The following is an 18,491-nucleotide window of genomic DNA, read 5'->3' as shown; positions in this document are numbered from 1 at the left end:
TCTCCTTAAACTTGCCCCCCAAAAATAATCTCCTATACATAGAGCATTCGCAAATCTGTCATGTATGTCTTTCTCTTAGACCTGAGATTTTCAGTGGGCCAATCTTCTGGCTCCTAAGTGCTTGAAGTAGAGTAAAAAATGTATGATCTTATGAGGTGTTTTTTGCATTCTTCTGTTTCATGCAAATGAGGTGCGAAAAGATCTTGCATGTTTGAAGAAGAAAGTGTGACGTAATTTCTTATTTTTTTTTGTAGTTTAATATAGAGATACTGAATTATTTGAGAGTGATGGGCTAAAATCATGACCCTGTCTATTGAAGTTTTGCCATGTTGTGAACCCTCAAGTTAAATTTCCAAACATACTGAAAGACAGACTGTCAAATCTGATCACTAAACTGTTCGACATGCTTATGGACCCTGCTTTCTTACTGCAACATAGCTGACTGGAATACTTTCTTCCCTGGACTGTCAAGTAATTTGGCATCTTTGTCCAGAGGAATAATGAAATATGTTTGTTTGTTTTTTTTAATTAAAAGGCAGATTCTACTACAACCGATTATGAAGTAGCTGTACATTGGTATGGCCTAGGCAACGTTAAACTTTATGCTTCGGGTCTATGGTCAGGGGGGTCTTATTTAGATTTAGTTTAGTTTTTATGTATTTATATTCCACCTTTCAGTCACTTCAAAGCCGATTACAGTTAGGTAAAGTAGGTATTTTCCTGTCCCAGAGGGCTTAGGATTTAAGTGACTTGCCCAAAGTCACAAGGAGCAGCAGCAGGATTTGAATCCTGGCTTCCCTGTTTCATAGCCTCTTCTCTCATCACTAGGCTACTCCTCCACTCTGAAGTTCAGGAAGGATTCTGTGAATTGGAATAGGTGCTTTAGCGTAGTTTAGAATCTCAGGTAGATCTTCCTTATCCAATTTAAAGGGGACTATAATTGCCAAATTTTTTGTTTTTTAAGCAGAAGGACGGGTATGCCAAGTCTTCTGGTGGCATAATACTTCTAGCCAGCTACTGATTACTCCATGGCACAGAGTCGAGTCATAAGTCAAAAGAGAATTTTTTCTTCAAAGTCAGAAAACAGAATGGGAGATTCCTCATCTCTTAAAGGAGACCGAGCTGAAACATTTCTCATGGTGGTGGTGTTTGACCTTCTAGAAAAGAGGAATAGTAATCAGGGAGTCTACCTTGGCAAAGAGTCTCCAAAATGGGTTCTATCAGTGAATGAGGTGGAAGAGTGGATGGAAAACCAACCAAAGCTTCTGCATGAAGTGATGGCATTCAGGTGGTGGCAGTGGAGAATGCACCACTGAAGAGGTGCCCAATTCTGACACCAACATAGTAGGGCTTATTGTACCATAACCCAACAGGAGTCCGCTCCAATTGAGATGGAAGCCCCAGAACAGCAGAATGAAACTGCCAGGCCAAAAAAAAAAAAAAAAAAAAAGTATTATAAACTTTCAGCAGCCTTTCAAATACGCCTGCTCTCAGTTTTAAAGAGAAAGGCTCTGTGCCATTTTAATCTTTATTCCCTCCATGCATCTCTTCCAGAATCGGTTTTTAGTTCTGAAGAGGGAAACCAGCCGCAAATTACTAGTTTTTAAGCTTACGGCAACAGGTGGTTGAAATGAACTAATTTCTGGGAGAATCTGGCTTACGCCCACGTCTCCAAATTCCTGTTCCCTGCTGCCCCCCTCCTAACAAAGCAAGAAGAGACTGGGGAAAAAGCTGCATTCTGCTTCTTTGAATGCTGGAGACTTCCAAGCTCTGAAACCTGGAGGAGATATCAGGGGAAGTGGAAGGAGAAGGGATTTTGGGGGGACATGTAAAAGGACCTGAGCAAACTGGGGCAGTAGATGGAAAAGCAGAGATTAAGTAAAATCCCTTAAATCCAGACTCTACTGGGTCAAGAGTCTGAAAACCAGGACTAGATCACAATTCCATAATGAGAGGGTGGTCATTAAAATGTATGAACAAGTAGTGAAAGGGTAAGGATCAAAAACCTGAGGACATCTTCAGAACAAAATCCAAGAGAATGTAGAGAAAACTCACAGTCCACAAGGACAAAGACATTTAACATATGTTTGCATCTGAAAGCATCTCCACATTTAAGAACTTGAGATTTGCCAAACTGGGTCAGAACAAAGGTCTACCAAGCCCAGCACCCTGATTCCAACTGCGGCCAATCCAAGTCACAAGTACCTGGTAGGATCCCAGAGGTCAGATGGATAAGCAGTGCATTTGTGCAACTCCACCTGGACCTTTCCTCCAGAAACTTGTCTAAACCTTTTTTTTTTTTTTTTAAACGCAGCTACACTAACTGCTTTCTCTAAACCGTCTGGCAATTTTCAGAGCTTAACTATGCATTTAGTAAAAAATGTCTCTTATTAGTTTTAAATGTATCACCTAGTAACTTGTGTGTTCCCTAGTTTTTGTACTTTTTCCAAAGAGTAATTAACTGTTTACTTGTTCCACTCTACACATTTTATAGACCTCTATCATATCTCTCCTCAGCCATCTCTTTTCTCCAAGCTGAGTCCTAACCTCTTTAGCCTTTCCTCACAGGGGACTCGTTCCATCCCCGTTGTAATTTTGGTCAGCCTTCTCTGCACCTTTCCTAATTCTGCTAATTTGTAGATGGAGATTCAGATTTGAGGATCTTCCACCTAGAAAGCTCTGCTGCAGTTGGTCGGTTAGCAAGGCAGAGGCGACAGAGAAACCTTAAAATAATTAAAAGGTTCTACCGCATGCTGGCAAACGGAGTCTTACTTTTTGGGGTCTGTAAAGGGCACAGGTCTGACAGGGGTGTCATCTGGCTTCTTCCATCCTGTTGGGTGCTTGTTTTTCACATGTTTGGAGTAGAAGGATTTGGGGACGGAGGAAGAGAGCTGGAAAGAGCTGGACTGGGACATGTGAGTGGACCTGGAACTGTCAGATACTGGAGTTTTGTATGCTTGAGGCAGGTAGAGTGGTCTCAAACCAAGATTACTAAAACAGAGAAATAAAGACAGTCACGACCAAATGCAGAGTCAACATTTTTTTTTTTTTTTTTAAACATTTGCTTACGCTGCTCTAACTATATTTTCCCGAATGCCTCTTAAGGCATCAGAGGTGTTACCTTTTCTTAGTTGGGCATGAGGACTGCTTACCCAATGAGTGCAAGTGGATTATTCTTATACTGTAAGACATTCAAAGCATTAGGTATTCTATTTTTTTTTTACATTTACAAAATAATCAGGGGAACAAGCCACCTGTAATCCTGTGCAAGTGGATCCATTCCTTGCTCTTTGTATATGTGAGTGTGTGGTGAGAGAGTGGGGTCCAGAAGCATGACAAACAATTTAGTATTCAGATTTGACAGTCAAATGTCTCAGTATGATTGGAACTTTTTATCTTTAAGGTTCATGACACGGCAAAACTTCAATCAACAGGGTCATGATTTACATCTTACAATCCTTTAAGAAATGATCTCTTCTCTTCCTCATTGTGTCTAATTCAATTACCTAAAAATCTTTATGAAAGCAAATGGTACATCAACTACTAGAGTATGCACGAAAGCTGATCAGAAAGACTCCAGCAGAACAAGTTTACAATTAGTAGCTGCTGCTTTTCATTATCTGTGCAGTCGGCAGTTACCCAACACTGCCACCGTGCGATTTCATTTTTATTTCTATTTATTGGCTGCTTTTATAAAAAAAACAATCTCTGATCAAAGCAGTTTACGTCAAAATTAAAGCCTAATCCTATAAAAACACGATCTCATCTTGGCCCTCAATTCTTTACCTTGCTTGCTTGTATACGTCACCTCCACTGCTGCCAGGTGGGGTATACGTTTTGGGCCTGTACACTTTGTTAATGACGGAGGCAGCGTCCCTTCGCTTGTCGGGCTGGTACAGCATCTTCTCTGCTGGCCTTCCGCTGCTGTCATGTGTGCCTGGGTAGGCAGCTCTCTCTCTGGGCCAGCTGGCTTTGCTAGCCATGCAGTTGGGGCTGGAGGTGTAGAGGGTGCTGTCGATGCCGCTGTCGCTGGAGCCTCCCTTGGAAGCGGGACCCTGCTCAGACTCTGTGAGCTCCGGCGTGTCAAACCACCGCTCGTCACTGTGATTGCTGGAAGCATTGCTCGAAAGCGTATTGCTGCTGGAATGGCTCGAGTACTGGGTTTCACCCTGAAACACACAAGTGCAGCTTCACGTAGGAACATTCAGGACACAGGATGGCCCTTAAGATAAAGCATCAATTCCCCCCCCCCCCCCCTTTTCATGGCTAGGGATACTGCACACGTACAAGCAGAGGTAGCTTCCTGCTTTACCATTAAGAATATCTCCATGTACAATTAACACATGAAGGAGTCTACATAACACCTGCTCTCGGGATAGGGTAAATTACTGCCAGTCAACGCCCCATCTGGAGGAGCTGCTTAACTCAATAAGGGCATTAATTGAGGGTACATGGCCCGTCCAGAGCAGATTACTTATTTTAAGATTAAAGTTACCTGGGGACTTTACATAATCTATTTCAAGAAGAGACAAAAAAAAAAAGTACAAATATTGACAGCCAGTGAACCAGTAACACTGGAAGAAGTTACCTATATTTTCTCACTCTTCAGATTGCTTGAGATTAGTACTCATCACATGAAGGAACATTTAATCAGAGGCACAGAATTACAAGCAGAGCAGCAAGCCAATCCAACGATAATACAGCACACAGGACGAGGGTGTAAAAGAGAAGCAGCTGCCCTTCTAAAAGGTTAACACACTCACACCGAATAGCTAGAAAGTAATAAAACCGTGCTTTGGACTCACTCTGGAGTGCCTGTTGGGAGAATCCTTGCCTGCCAGGTCCTGCCTCCCCGGACGCTTGCTCACCCCATTGCCAGTCATGGAGGAGAGTCGAGACTGTGGTGGCACATGCCACAGAGGCTCTGCGGGAATTCACAAAGTCGTCTTAGTATTACTTTCCAGTCCGGTCACCAGTTGTGTACAAAATACTAACAAGAACTACTGCCTCTTGCATTCAAGACTTTGTAGACCTAATAAAACAGCTCATGTGAAGGGGGCACTGGGTCAGTGCTAAATTCTAGTTATGACCAAAATTCTGCATAATCGGAGCCTTAGAATTTGGCAGTTGGCAAGTTGTGCCAACTGCCAACTGTCGATGGGCTATTACATCCACACCTGAAGTGAAAACATTACAATTCCAAGTCTAAATGATCATCAAGTGGCTTACTTTAAACCGAGGTTAGTGAAGCAGCTACAGACATTTATTCATCAGGGAGCATTAAAATCTATTCATGGTACTGTACTAGGCTGCTTATGGGTTTACCATTTAATCCCATTTGTAAACTACATCTTATAAAGTATACTGTAGCAAAGCAATATTCACTTCGGTGATGCCATTGTTGCATGAACTACACTGGCTGCCCATCTCAGTGCGGAGTAAGTTTAAGATACTGGCACTTGCCTTGTGTGTGCTGTGAGACAAGGATCCCCTCTTGCTTGAAAAATGAGTTAAGGTGGTAACACCCCCAAGAAGTTTCAGACCTGCTATACATTCAATCCATCAGCCCTGGTACAGGAAGAGTTTCCTCTATGGTGGCTCCTTATACGTGGAACAAGTTACCTGTGGACCTCCGGAAGGTCAGTCTGATTCCCTTTAGGAAAAGTTAAACTGGCTGATGTAGGAAAAGAGATGAATCTCTTGGGATTACAGGTGAAGTTACACTAACAGATGCATGGTGGTGGGTTCTCTTTTTTAATGTATTAGTTATAAATTTGTGGCTCAGGTTTACGTTTCAGTTACGATTTTAGAGAATTTTATATATGTTGTACACTGTCTAGATCAATCCTGGTGACCAGAAAGGTGTGTTAAATATTGTTTACACAGCAGCATGGTCTCAGTCACTTATTTTATTCATACAAAAGCACTAAGAGGATAGGCAACGTTAGCTTATTGGACAAAAATATCATCCTCATTGATCATAGGTGAAAGGATGAACTTCCTTAGCTCACATGTGAAATCTCCTCCTTTCAGGACAGCACAAGGAGGATCAAACCTGGACACCGATCACAGACTTTGTTGCCGCCATTTACGAACATAATTTTAAGTGTGCAATTAACTCCTAATATGGTGGCTTTAGTTCATTTACCAAAATAGAAAATACTGTGAATGTAGTAACTGGCTGAATCTTCAACCACCACAGAGATGGGCTACTCCATCATGGTCTCCCAATTTCACAGCACACCCACACACTTTTGAAATGTTTAATACACCATTTAGCATAATTCATTGGGCTTAAGAGATATACAACAAAATTTAAATAGAGATAAAGATGTTTGCAAATAGCCATCATTGGGATGGCCAATGTCAAGAGTTCCTTCTGAGCAGAGAAGGAAACTGAGAACACCCTGTGAACTCAAGAGGAGGATCACCAATATTTGTCAGCGCACACAGTACTGTACGGTTATGGCGGTACTCGTGCTCACGGATAATGCCTCCCTGGTTGGAATCCTACAGGTTCTTCACCTTATGCTAGATCACCATGGACAAGAAACTGCCCAAAAGCAGGTAAAGAGGAAGGATGACCTCAAAAGCTCACCCAGATTATGCACAAATTGAAAGGGAGGGGAGTAAGGCATGTGCCACCGAATACTCTACAAATAAAAGGCCAGCCTCAAAGCTTACTTTCCTTTCTGACAGCAGTTTCTTCCTGCTCTTTTGTATTGCCAGTTCAGTCGGAACCGGGGCTTGATCTGGCACCATGAGCCTTCAATTCATAAACACCCAGGGAGTATTTCTCCTTCATTTTATATCCTCTCCCAATTTACACTATAGTCCAATCACTGCAGCGACAGTAAGGGGCCATACACCAAGGCTCCTTCTGGAATCCCGCAAACCACGGGCCCTGAATCAGACCATTAGGGGCCCTGCAATGACCAATTCCCTTCTCTCTCCTGCTCCCTTCACGCCTCTGGGAACCAATCACTGCCTTCACAGCAGGCCCGGCTGGGGAGAGGAAGACACGGGCCAGGAATCAAACCCAAGTCCTTCCAGGATATCTTGCATCAAAGCTTTCTAAATAAGCTTAATTTTAACGTCCCCTCCCCCCTCTCTGACCTAGGGAAGTATTACGGACTTTTCTACAGTTCTACGCGAGACTGGAGCCATGCACACAACACTAGCTGAGAACTCTGCTTTGGGCTTAACTCCCCACCCCCCGCATTGTTGATGTGGAATAACTAGAATTTGGGGGTTACTGAGGTACCCCCAATTATCTTGTGTCGCGTATACATTCCATTTCTAAAGGAGTGTTACACACCTCAGTTATTCTAGACATACTGAACACCAAGCAGAAACCTTCCAATAAAACAAAGCACACATTATTGCAGTGCAAAACCACAGTGCCAGGATCTGCATCCTGTAAGGTTACTGGAATTAATGTGCAGTTATGACTAATCTACGCTTCTTGCACATTACAAGATTAAAAATAAGTTGGCAAACATTCCCCCACAAGCATAGCGGGCTGGACAAGGGAGAAGTAAATCCTGAAATTTGAGTACTGCCCAAGAATTCTCCCTCAAGCCTGAAGAGACAAGAGACAGGCCAAGGCACAGAGAATGGCTAACAGGAAGCTGAGGGAGGAGCAACGAGGAGTTCCCCTCAGTTCACTGCATGCCTACACCTGAAACTTGCCCTGGGAGACACAAACGTGAAAAGCAACAGGGAGAGAAAATCTGCACCGAGCTTTCTGTCGTTTCAGGATGTGAAAAGTGATTTTTACATGAAGGAAAATGAAGATTCTCCTTATGACAGGCTCTTTCCTTGCTGCATCCCACTTCTAGACAAACACCCAAGGATGTGAAAAGAACACAGATTTTCCTTCCGTCTCCATATCACATAGGGCCAGGGTGCTTGCACCACCCAGTGGTACTGACAGATGGATCTCACAGCCATCAGGGACACTGAATGGCTAATTCAGCATTTCATAGCGAGATGCTCTCCTATCCCACTCAACAGGAAAGCCGAGAAATGAAAGCTGAAGGACCTTTCTGGCTTAACCGCTGAATGATCTGCCTGACCCAGAATGATGAGACAACTCCGTGGATGATCAGAAAACGCATTCCGAGCTTCAGCCTCCAATTCTGCTGTGCAGTAACTATGCCTGCTGCTAAAGCAGCTTTAATGACTGCCACCTGATTAAACTGACAGGATCTGCTGTGCTTGTACACTTCTGGGTAAGCTACTTCCAGATGCCCTCTGATTTACTGCCTCCTGGAGAACTGCACAGGATATACAGGCTTCTTGCTAGGACCCAGCAGGAACAGGCATACTGCAACGACCCATCAATACGACTAATGAAAATATTGATCTCTGAAGGGAATGTGTTTTTTAAAACATTCTCCATGAAAGGGTGTCCAGATTTCTGCATACCCTCAGGAGGAAGGGAGGTGAACGTCAACAGAGTCAGCTTGGCTGGCTAACATGAAAAGCAGCTTGAACCAATAAAGGTAGGCAAGACCTGACCTCACAGTCAAAGTAGGGACAGACAGGTCTGCAGCACAGGAGCACAAAAAGCCAGCGCCTTACCAGACTTGTGTCGCTCCATGGTGCTCTCCTGGCTGGCGAGTCCTCCTCCGGAGGAATCCCCACTGGACATCACTTCATGGCTGTACTGCTGTTCAAATGGCAGCAGAGGACGTGCAGGGGAGCCATATCTGCAGAGGGAAGGAAAGACAGAGCCAAGGTTTAGGAGATTATAAGGCATGCTGGTGAAGAGCAGCAGCTCTGAAAGAGGAAGAAAAACCCACACTCTCTATGCTCTCATTAACAGGTTCAACCTACAGAACTTTACACTTGGGGTGGAAGGGAGGAACCTGCAAAAAAAAAAAAAAAAGTGAAGAGAATGAAGGAGCGATAAATGGAATAAAAGAAAAAAAAATCTGTGCTAAACTTAACTACACGAGGCAGCCAGGAGATGTGCAGCACTGAAAGGAATAGATAAGACCGTGGCATAACTGGAAGAAGAAAAAAAAAAGGATTTTGTAGGTGACAAAAGGGGACAGTCACAGTATGCCATGCAGTCGCTGTCTATGCCTGTTTGACAAGGACGGCATCCAAACAGGAATCCTGGAGCACAGCACAAATCAGATCCTGCCTTATTTCCTCACTCCACTTGGAGGCCGCTCCCAAGGCTGCACTGTTAGCAAGGTGTCTCGCACGAGATTCTGAGTACCTCGTGGGGTTTTATGGAGGCACCACATCAAAACAAGCAGGTTTTGAATGGATTAAGCCAACAGAGAAAAAAAACAAACAGATTTCCCCCCTCTCTCTCTCTCTCTGCCCAATTGCCTCCGCAGGGCTTAAAGAGCATGCAGTTCAGCTGCCTGCCGGTGTGGCTAGAGAATCCCGGGATCCAGAAACGAGTGTGTGAGTTTATGGTCCCCAGACACACAAAGAACCAGGCCAGCAGCTTTAGCAGAGGCTGCATCATTAGCATTCAGCTCAGCCTGGAATTTGAAGGTTATTCCTTCTGCTGGTGGAAGACGCGGTTACACATGCAGCCCCCAAGCCTCACCCAGAAGCCAGCAAGAGCAGCTTGGTTTCTTGTTGATGAATGTTCCAGTTGGGTCCACGGGGAGGAAGAGGCCGATAGTCATCCGGGTCAGCTGCAGCAGCAGCAGTGAATATTCAAGCAATTGCAGCTGTCTGTCTCTGCTGGAGGGTTTTTCTCCAGCAAAGCTAGTTTATAAATCGGGTGTTTTATACAGAGATGGCAGCTGAACAGAATACACCTTTATTTAAATTATTCTACTTTGCATACAGCCTGCTGTTACAATTTTATTTTTTTTTCAGTTTATACAACCTACAATCTTCTCTCCTGGCCCCTCAGCTAGACAGAGGTCCATAATCAAAAACACTGAGCTATTATCTGGATAACTTTATCCTGATAGTCATCTGCACTTATCCAGGTAAAAGTGCCACTGAATATATCTGGATAAATTTACCTGGGTAACTTGAAGTCTATTGCAGCTGGCTCGATTTATGCTGAAGATCAGTGCTACCTGGATAAAATGAAACCATGCCCTGGTGGCAATTAAGGAATCCAACTGAAAATAAAGCCCCGGGGCTAGATTGATTCAGGAATACCTTCTTATAAAAGGTTTAGAGAACAATTGATTATCTCTGGGAGTGAACATCTTTGGGATCTGCCAGGTACTTCCCAGTGTCCCCAACTGGCCACAGGATGCTGGAGCGTGATGAACCTTTAGTCTGACCCCAACATAGCATGTGTGTTCTCATACAGCAATAATCTAAATAGAGTCTTACAGTGTCAGAACCTAACTCCATCAATGATGGAAGCCCGGATTTATATAATAGAGTTCTGAATGTGGTTCCAACTGATCAGTATCAAAATACTGGCCCACCTATTTGCCACAAGATGACCCTTCTGTCTATCTACATCATCAATTAGGCTGGTTTTCCTGTTGCATGATCCAGGGCTCCGACAATGACATTATGTATATGGACTTCACATCCCGTTTGTTTTCTAAGAGGTACCACAGCCTACAAAGAATCCAGTTTCTACCTGGGGGAGGGAAATCATTTAATCAATTGAGGCCCAAGAATGAGCCAAAGCACTATGGGCCACAAGTCAGGTGGCAAGTAACCAACAGGACAATAGTTACTGGAGGGTGAGAGCAATGCAATTTGGTGAGAGTGTAAAATGGGATCTGAAGAGATCCAACTGGAGTATGGTTGATGACCGTCTCATATTTAAAAACCTGTGCTAGAGAATGAACCTATGATATCAGTTGCAGAACAGCTTGTGTTTTTCTTTTTCTGGTGGTGGGAAGACGACTGTAGTTTGTATGTATAAGGTCTTCTTAAACAACTGAAATAAACTGGCACAGATATTAGGGAATTGAACAGGTGGAAGCAATGGGGAATATGTTTAGAGAACAAAAAAAAGATACTCTGTGGAGAGAATTTTCAAAGGAACTCTGTGCATGTGTGCTATTTTATAAACATCAACCATACGTGCACATTTTCAGTTCCATGCGTACATTTCACATGGGCTGTCTAGGGCTGAAATGTGCAAGTGAAATTAGACTTGTCTGCTATCTGAGGTTTTTGGGTGGAAGGTTCAGGGTAAAGTGCTAGGTGAACAGGAAGAGGACTTGATGAACTGGAGAAGGAATGCACACAAGTATTTTCAAAACAGTATACGTGGATACTTTACAAAATATCTGCTTCTGTTTAATTCTTGGTATCTATTCATGTAGTGTCAATTATTTTGTGCATAAAATATACGCACATATGTTTATAAGATGAGGTAGAGAAAGCGATGTTGCTTTCCTGCAAAAGGTGTTTTCTGTGGAAAGCAAAACAAATCAGCCACACAAAGTGGGTGACTTCATCTCATGGCGCCATTGTGGGAACAAGTTTTCTCCCCCTTAACTCTGAAAGGCTGAGAAATCTTTCACAGCATGAGAGGGAGTGCCCAGCTCTTGCTGCTGTGCAAGCTTCCCTCAAGTTCTTTAGAAGCTGAACTTCAACTTCTGGGAGGTAGACGGGATTGTGTGGCTGATTTGTTCTGCCATCTACAGAACACCTGTAACAGGTAAGCAATTTTGCGTTCTCTGTGGACCAGTAGATAAAAACAGCATCTCAAATGCGAACTCTCAAGCACAAGGATTGCATTAAATTATTAGAGTATATGGCAGGAATGCAACTCAATCATAAATGAAGTTGAAAACTATGTGAATAAATTCTGAAGACCTGAATGTCCAACGTGGCCACCTTTGCAGGAACCTTGATTTAAGTAATAATGCTTTGTGAAGGAGGGAATAGAGGATTGGGTTGCACCTTTACTGGTCCCTCTCATTTGGGCTATAGAAGTCGCTGTAGCTCTGATTTCATGTGCTTTGACAGAGGAATTCCTATATTTGAGTAGCAAAAAGGAAATTCATTGAGTGCGCTATGAAGAAAGTTTGCTTAACTAGATATTCCTTGCCTATTTAAGTCAAAAGCGATAAACAAGTGAGGACTTTCTGAAGATCCAGATAGAACAAACCCCTTCTACAGTCTTAATGTATGAAGCAATAGCTCCATGATGATGAATGCGGTTTTGGGAAAAATGTTGGGAGGATAATGAATCTGTTTAAATGAAATTGCAGAAATTTCAGATGAGTACTTAATATAACTTTGTCTGGGATTAGAGTATATGGAGAATGGATAACTTGTAATTCACCTGTGCTGCAGGCTGATGTTATTGCTACAAGAAACAAAAAAAGTTTCCAAGTAAGCCATTTGAGTTCTATTGCTAAAGATTTCAAAAAGGTGGCTTCATTAGTTACGAAAGATCCTATTGAGTTGGTGGCATCTTAATTGATGGTTTCAGATAGAATAACTTTTATAAACTTTGCCATCACAGAATCCTGAGAAACTGGTTGACAATCTAATGGATGATATACTGCGATTGCACTTTGATTAATCCTGTCAGCTCAATTTTAAATCTGCTTTAGACATATGCAGTAGGTACTGGAGAAATGTAGATATTGTACATGTAAATGGGTTGTTTGTAGAATAACACCAACATGAAAACCTTTTCCATTTGAAGCTGTAAGAACATCTACTGGAAGGTTTCTCTACAGCTAGAGGAACTTGTTTGACTTCTTTAGGAAATTGCATTGCCATTACTAATTTACTTTCAATATCCAAGCTGTGAGAGCTAATGACTGCAGATTGGGATGGAGAAGATAGCCGAATTACGTTAGGTGATCTGGGAACATTGGAGGATGAACTGGTGGAACTTGAGCCAGTCTCTGAAGTCATGGGATCCACATTTGACATGGCCAGAAAACTATAAGAATCATTCTTCCTGTATCTCTCCTCAGTTTGAGATGAGAGGAGCAGGTGGAAATGCATATACTAGAGCTTAGCCCCAGTAAATGAGGAATACATCCAATGCTAATGAATCTTCTGCTGATCTCTTGGAACAGTAGAGGAGATGTTTGAGATTCCAGGGAGATAAGAAGAGGTCTATCTTTGGAGTTTCCCAGAGATGGAACAGACTGAACTACTGATTGATGAAGAGACTATTTGTGTGGTTGTAGACGACAACCAAGGAAATATACTGCCGTCAGTGTGATGTAACTTGGAATTACCCAGTTCCATATTTTGAAAGTTTCTTTACAGAGGACTGTGGAACCCATATCATTTGTATGGATAGAACTTTGCTACAAACTTAGGACCTGATTCACTAAGGGTTTTTCCCAGAGACACAAAATGGGAGAAAACGCTTAATGAATCTGGCTTTATACCGTAAGCCCTCATGGGATAGGAAATACTCACAGTAGCAAAAAGAATGTAAATAAAATTAATTAAATTTGATTATCTGTACAAATGTACACTATAGAATGGGATATCCAGGATTTGAACACTAGATTTTTTTTAAATGAATCAGTTCTAAAAGACTGATGTGCAGCTTGGACTCTCAATTGAACACGTTCCTTCAGAACAGATAAGATGAGCATCCCCATCCATGATGTGATGATACTGTTGACAAGCTGAATCGATGGAGGATAAAATAAGTGAGCGCTCAGATATGATGGAATCCTCCATTTTAATGTAGTTGTCAAGCTGTATATAAAGTTTATCTTGTGGGATAATGGATGAAAGTGTTTCCACAGATTTTACTACCATTGAGCTTGTCTCATATGCAGTTTTGCAAGTATATCATGTGGACTGAGACTGCCAATAAAAGCTTGCATTCTTATGAAGAAAAGGGCATGCCAAGATGTAGTGCATGTTGTCACACTGAACTATTTTGATTCAGTTGAATGCTCTTCTGGCATCTGCAGTTTTGTATTCAGTCATTTCCCTATAAACTGCGGGCACCATGTGGGATTCAGATGAGATTACTCAGTTTACCATGAACCCAAGCTTTTGTAGAAAAGTTGTTACAAATAGTTTCAGTCTCAGAGTCATGCTAAGATCTGCTCAATATGAACCAATCATCCAAGTAAGGATAGATTTGAATATTTTTTCTTAGATATGCTGCCTCAACTGCTGAAACACTAGCATCACTGCTAGGCCAAAAGGAAGAACTCTGTATTGGAAGTGAAGGGATCCTAGAATGAACTGTAGGTATTTTCTGTGAGAACTGCAAGACAGGGATGTGGACATGGGCATCCGTGAGGTCCAGAGTATTTAACCAGTCATTCTTCTGAGGAAGGATGAGTCCCAAGGAGCTCATCTTGAATTTCTCTGAGATATGAATTTAAATCTGAGATCTGGATTTGCATGTCTACCACCTTTTTTCTTGGGAATAAGAAAATATTTGAAATAAAACCCCTCTGATGTTTTGGGACATGTTCTATCACATGAGTGCAAAGAAGTGATTTACTTTTTAGCAGAATGCTTTGATGATCTTTTGAATGATATAATAGAGGGGGCCTACGACGAGGAGGATGCAATTGTAAATTTAGAAAACAGCCTATGTGAATGATGGATAAAACCCATTTGTCTACAGTTATCTGGAACCATTTGGGGGAAAAATAGTGAATCCCTCCGCCTCACTTGAAGAGATGAAAAGATGTCAAAAACCTTGTGACAGTTTTTGAGAGAGCTAGAGTTTGCTTTTGTTGCAGTAACTTTCTGACTCACAAGCAAACTTGAGCTTGTTAGTAAGTTTGAGGATACAGCCTTTGCTTGTAATACTGATATGGTTAGCATTTTCTTAAATAGAAGATGTATGGTCTTTTATAAAAGAGTACTGTTGACATTTCCTTTGAGATGGTTGCTTTGAAGTTACAGATGTTAAAGTTTGTAAAGCAGTGAAAGGTTCCTTGATAACATTCACCGTTTCTCTTACCTTTTTGTCTAAGTTATCTCCTAGTCAAACTGTGTGTGCAGTTCTATCATGAAACATAGAAACGACAGCAGAAAAAGACCAATTGGCCCATCTAGTCTGCCCAGCAAGCTTCCACTCATTTTCCCATACTTATCTGTTTCACCATCCACCAACTTCAGGGCTCTTGTTGGTAACTGTTTGATTCAAATTTCCTGCCATCCCCTGTCGTTGATGCAGAGTAATGTTGGAGTTGCATCAAAGGTGAGCATAAGGCTTATGGTTAAGGGCTGTAACCGCTGCATCAAGCAAGTTATCCCCGATGCTTGTTTACCCAGATTGCACAGATCGATGCCTTGTTGGATGATGTCTGAATGTAAATCCTGTTTTCCTCACTTCCCCCTACCGTTGAAACAGATAGCAACGCTGTGTATGCATTCAAAGTGATATATCAGGCTTAGTTTAGGGTAGTAACCACTGTAAGAAGCAAGCTACTCCCATGCTTGTTTATTTACCCAGATTGTGAAGTTCAGTCCTTTTTAGTTATCTGAATGCAAATCCTATTTTCCACATTTCCCTTTGCCGTTGAAGCAGAGAGCAATGTTGGGGTTGCATTAACCGTGCAAGGGATTTTTTTTTGAGTAAGGGTAGTAATCACCAGGTAGTAAACATTCCAGCAAGCCACCCCCATGGCTCTACTCTTCATTCCCATCCTCTATGGATCCACAGTGTTTATCCCACACTGCTTTGAAATCTTTCAGTTAGTCTTCACCACTTCCTCTGGAAGGGCATTCCAGGCATCCACCACCCTCTCTATGAAGAAATAAGTCTTGACATTTGTTCTGAATCTTCCTCCCTGGAGCTTCAAATCGTGACCCCTAGTTCTACTGATTTTTTTCCATTGTAAAAGGTTTGATGTTGACCATGAATCATTAAAACCTTTCAAGTATCTGAAAGTCTGTATCATATCTCCTCTGCTCCTCCTCTTCTCCAGGGTGTACATATTTAGGTTCTTTAATCTCTCCTCATAAGTCATTTTATGAAGACCATCCACCTTTTTGGTCACCCTTCTCTGGACCGCCTCCATCCTGTGTCTGTCCCTTTGGAGATACGGTTTCCAGAACTGAACACAGTACTCCAGGTGGGGCCTCACCAAGAACCTGTACAAGGGGATCACCACTTCCTTTCTCTTACTAGATATTCCTCTGTATGCAGCCCAGCATTCTTCTGGCTTTAGCTATCACCTTGTCACATAGTGTCTAGAGATCTGAAGTTGGCGAAACAATCACCCCAAGGTCTCTCTCCTGCTCCGTGCACATCAGCCCTTCACCTCCCAAATACAATTCTTTCGGATTTCCACTCCCCATATGCATGACACTGCACTTCTTGGCATTGAATCTCAGCTGCCATATCTTTGACCACTCTTCCAGCTTCCTTAAGTCACGTCTCATTCTCTCCACTCCTTCCGGCGTGTTCACTGTGTTGCAGATCTTAGTATCATCCGCAAAAAGACAAACCTTACCTTCTATCCTGTCCGCAATGTTGCTCACAAAGATATTGAACAGGACCGGTCCCAACACCGATCCTTGTGGCACTCTGCTTAACACCGCTCTCTCTTCAGAGTAAGTTCCATTTACCGTCACATATTGTCTTCTGTCCGTCAACCAGTTTGCAATCCAGGCCATCAACTTGGCACCTACTCCCAAGCTTCTCATTTTATTTACAAGCCTCCTGTGCGGGACTGTATCAAAAGCTTTGCTGAAATCCAAGTAGACGACAGAGCGCTCTTCCTCTAATTCCCTAGTCACCCAATCAAAGTCAGATTTGTCTGATAGGACCTTCCCCTGGTGAATCCAGGCTGCCTCTGGTCCAGCATTTCTTCCGACTGAAGATAGTTCACTATTCTCTCTTTCAGCAGCAACTCCATTACCTTTCCCACCACCGAGGTGAGGCTAACCAGCCTGTAGTTTCCAGCCTCCTCTCTGCTCCCAGTCTTGTGAAGCAGGACCACCACCGCTCTTCTCCAATCACTCTGTACCACTTCCGTTTCCAGGGAACTATTGAACAGGTCACACAGTGGAGCTGCCAGCACATCTCTGAGCTCCCTCAGTATCCTGGGATGGACCTCATGGCTTTGTCCACTTATTTTTCCTAGCTGTTCCCCCATACATTCTCTTCTGTAAACAGAGTTACATCTACTCCACTCCCCTTCAGTTTCTTGTTAACTAGTGACGGTCCTTCTCCAGGGTCCTCTTTAGTGAACACTGAACTGAAGTATTTAATATTTCTGCCATTTCTTCGCCTCTCTCCACACATTGATCCTTTTCACCTTTCAATTTCACTATACCACTTGGAACTTTTCTCCTTTCTCTGATGTATCTGAAAAATGTTTTGTCACCTCGCTTTACCTCTTTGGAAATCCTTTCTTCCGCTTGACTTTTTGCTATCTTGATTACTTTCTTAGTCTCCCTCAGTTCCATCAGATATTCTTCCTTGTGCTCCTCCTTTTGGAATCCTTTATATTTCTTGAACGCTGTTTTAGCTTTTATTTTGTCAGCCACCTCAGAACCATATAGGTTTCATTTTTCTTTTCTTTACTTTTCTGACATATAGATTAGTTGCCTTGGTAATTGCTCCTTTTATTTTGGTCCATTGTTGTTCCACATCTGTTCTGCCATCCTTCTAGTTCTTCTTCCAGATACGTCCCCATTTAATCAAAGTTCGTATTTTTGAACTGCAAAACTTGGGTCTGTGTGTTACTTCTCCGTATCCTATTTGTGATATGAAACCATACTGTTTTATGATCACTGGTCTTGAGGTGGGCACCCACCTGGACATTAGAGACATTATCTCCATTGGTGAGCACTAAATACAGTATAGCTCCCTCCCTCGTGGGTTCCATTACCATTTGTTTGAACAGAGCCCCTTGCAGGGCATCCACTATGTCTCTACTATTGTTAGATTCCGCTGAAGGGATTCTCTAGTCTACAACTGGTAGATTAAAATCTCCATTACCACTTCTCCCTTCTTTCCCATCTTTTGGATGTCTTCAACCAGATCTCTGTCAAGCTCTTCCATATGATTTGGAGGCCTGTAAACTACTCCAATAAAAATGGATGCCCCATCATCTTTTTTTTAGGTCGGCCCATAGTGCTTCTTCTTTGTCCCATCTTCCTTCCAGTTCAAATGCTTGGATATAGTTTCTGACAAAGAGCCACTCCTCCCCCCTTTCCTGTCCTCTCTGTCCTTCCTTAACAAGTTACAGCCAGGTATTGCTGTATCCCAATGATGAGATTCCGTGAACCAGGTCTCCATGACCGCAACAATGTCCAAGTCCGCCTCTACCATTAGGGCTTGCAAATCTGGGATTTTATTGACTAAACTACGAGCATTTGTGCTCATAGCTTTCCAGCTTTTCTCGTTCAGGTTACAGCTTTTCTTGGACTCCTTGATGTCTTTAGCTGAATTTTATCATCCACTTCACCCTTTTCCTTTGCATTTGGGGGGGGTGATATTTCTGTATGCATTGGGTTTCTTCTTTCTTTTCGGATATCACTTCAATCTCTTTCGCAAGAGCTTCTTCAATAACTAATACGGAGAAGGCTTTTTGCGCTTGTGTCACTTGATACAGTGTTTGTCT

At 42.5% G+C, this 18,491-nt stretch overlaps 1 protein-coding gene across 1 annotated transcript in view; it reads right to left on the bottom strand.

Moving 5' to 3' along the window:
* Positions 1-18,491, bottom strand: part of SIPA1L3 (signal induced proliferation associated 1 like 3) — a 215,983-nt gene that overhangs the window by 23,246 nt on the left and 174,246 nt on the right. The window contains 4 exon segments of the mRNA XM_029619561.1: positions 2,773-2,991; positions 3,787-4,169; positions 4,806-4,924; positions 8,587-8,714. Of these exon segments, the coding sequence (XP_029475421.1) occupies positions 2,773-2,991; positions 3,787-4,169; positions 4,806-4,924; positions 8,587-8,714 (849 nt within the window).

Source organism: Rhinatrema bivittatum, chromosome 11, assembly GCF_901001135.1.
Source record: "Rhinatrema bivittatum chromosome 11, aRhiBiv1.1, whole genome shotgun sequence".
In the NCBI taxonomy this organism is placed as follows: Eukaryota; Metazoa; Chordata; class Amphibia; order Gymnophiona; family Rhinatrematidae; genus Rhinatrema; species Rhinatrema bivittatum.
The sequence above is the reverse complement of the archived record's forward strand: the minus strand, read 5'-3'. Positions and strand labels throughout refer to the sequence as shown.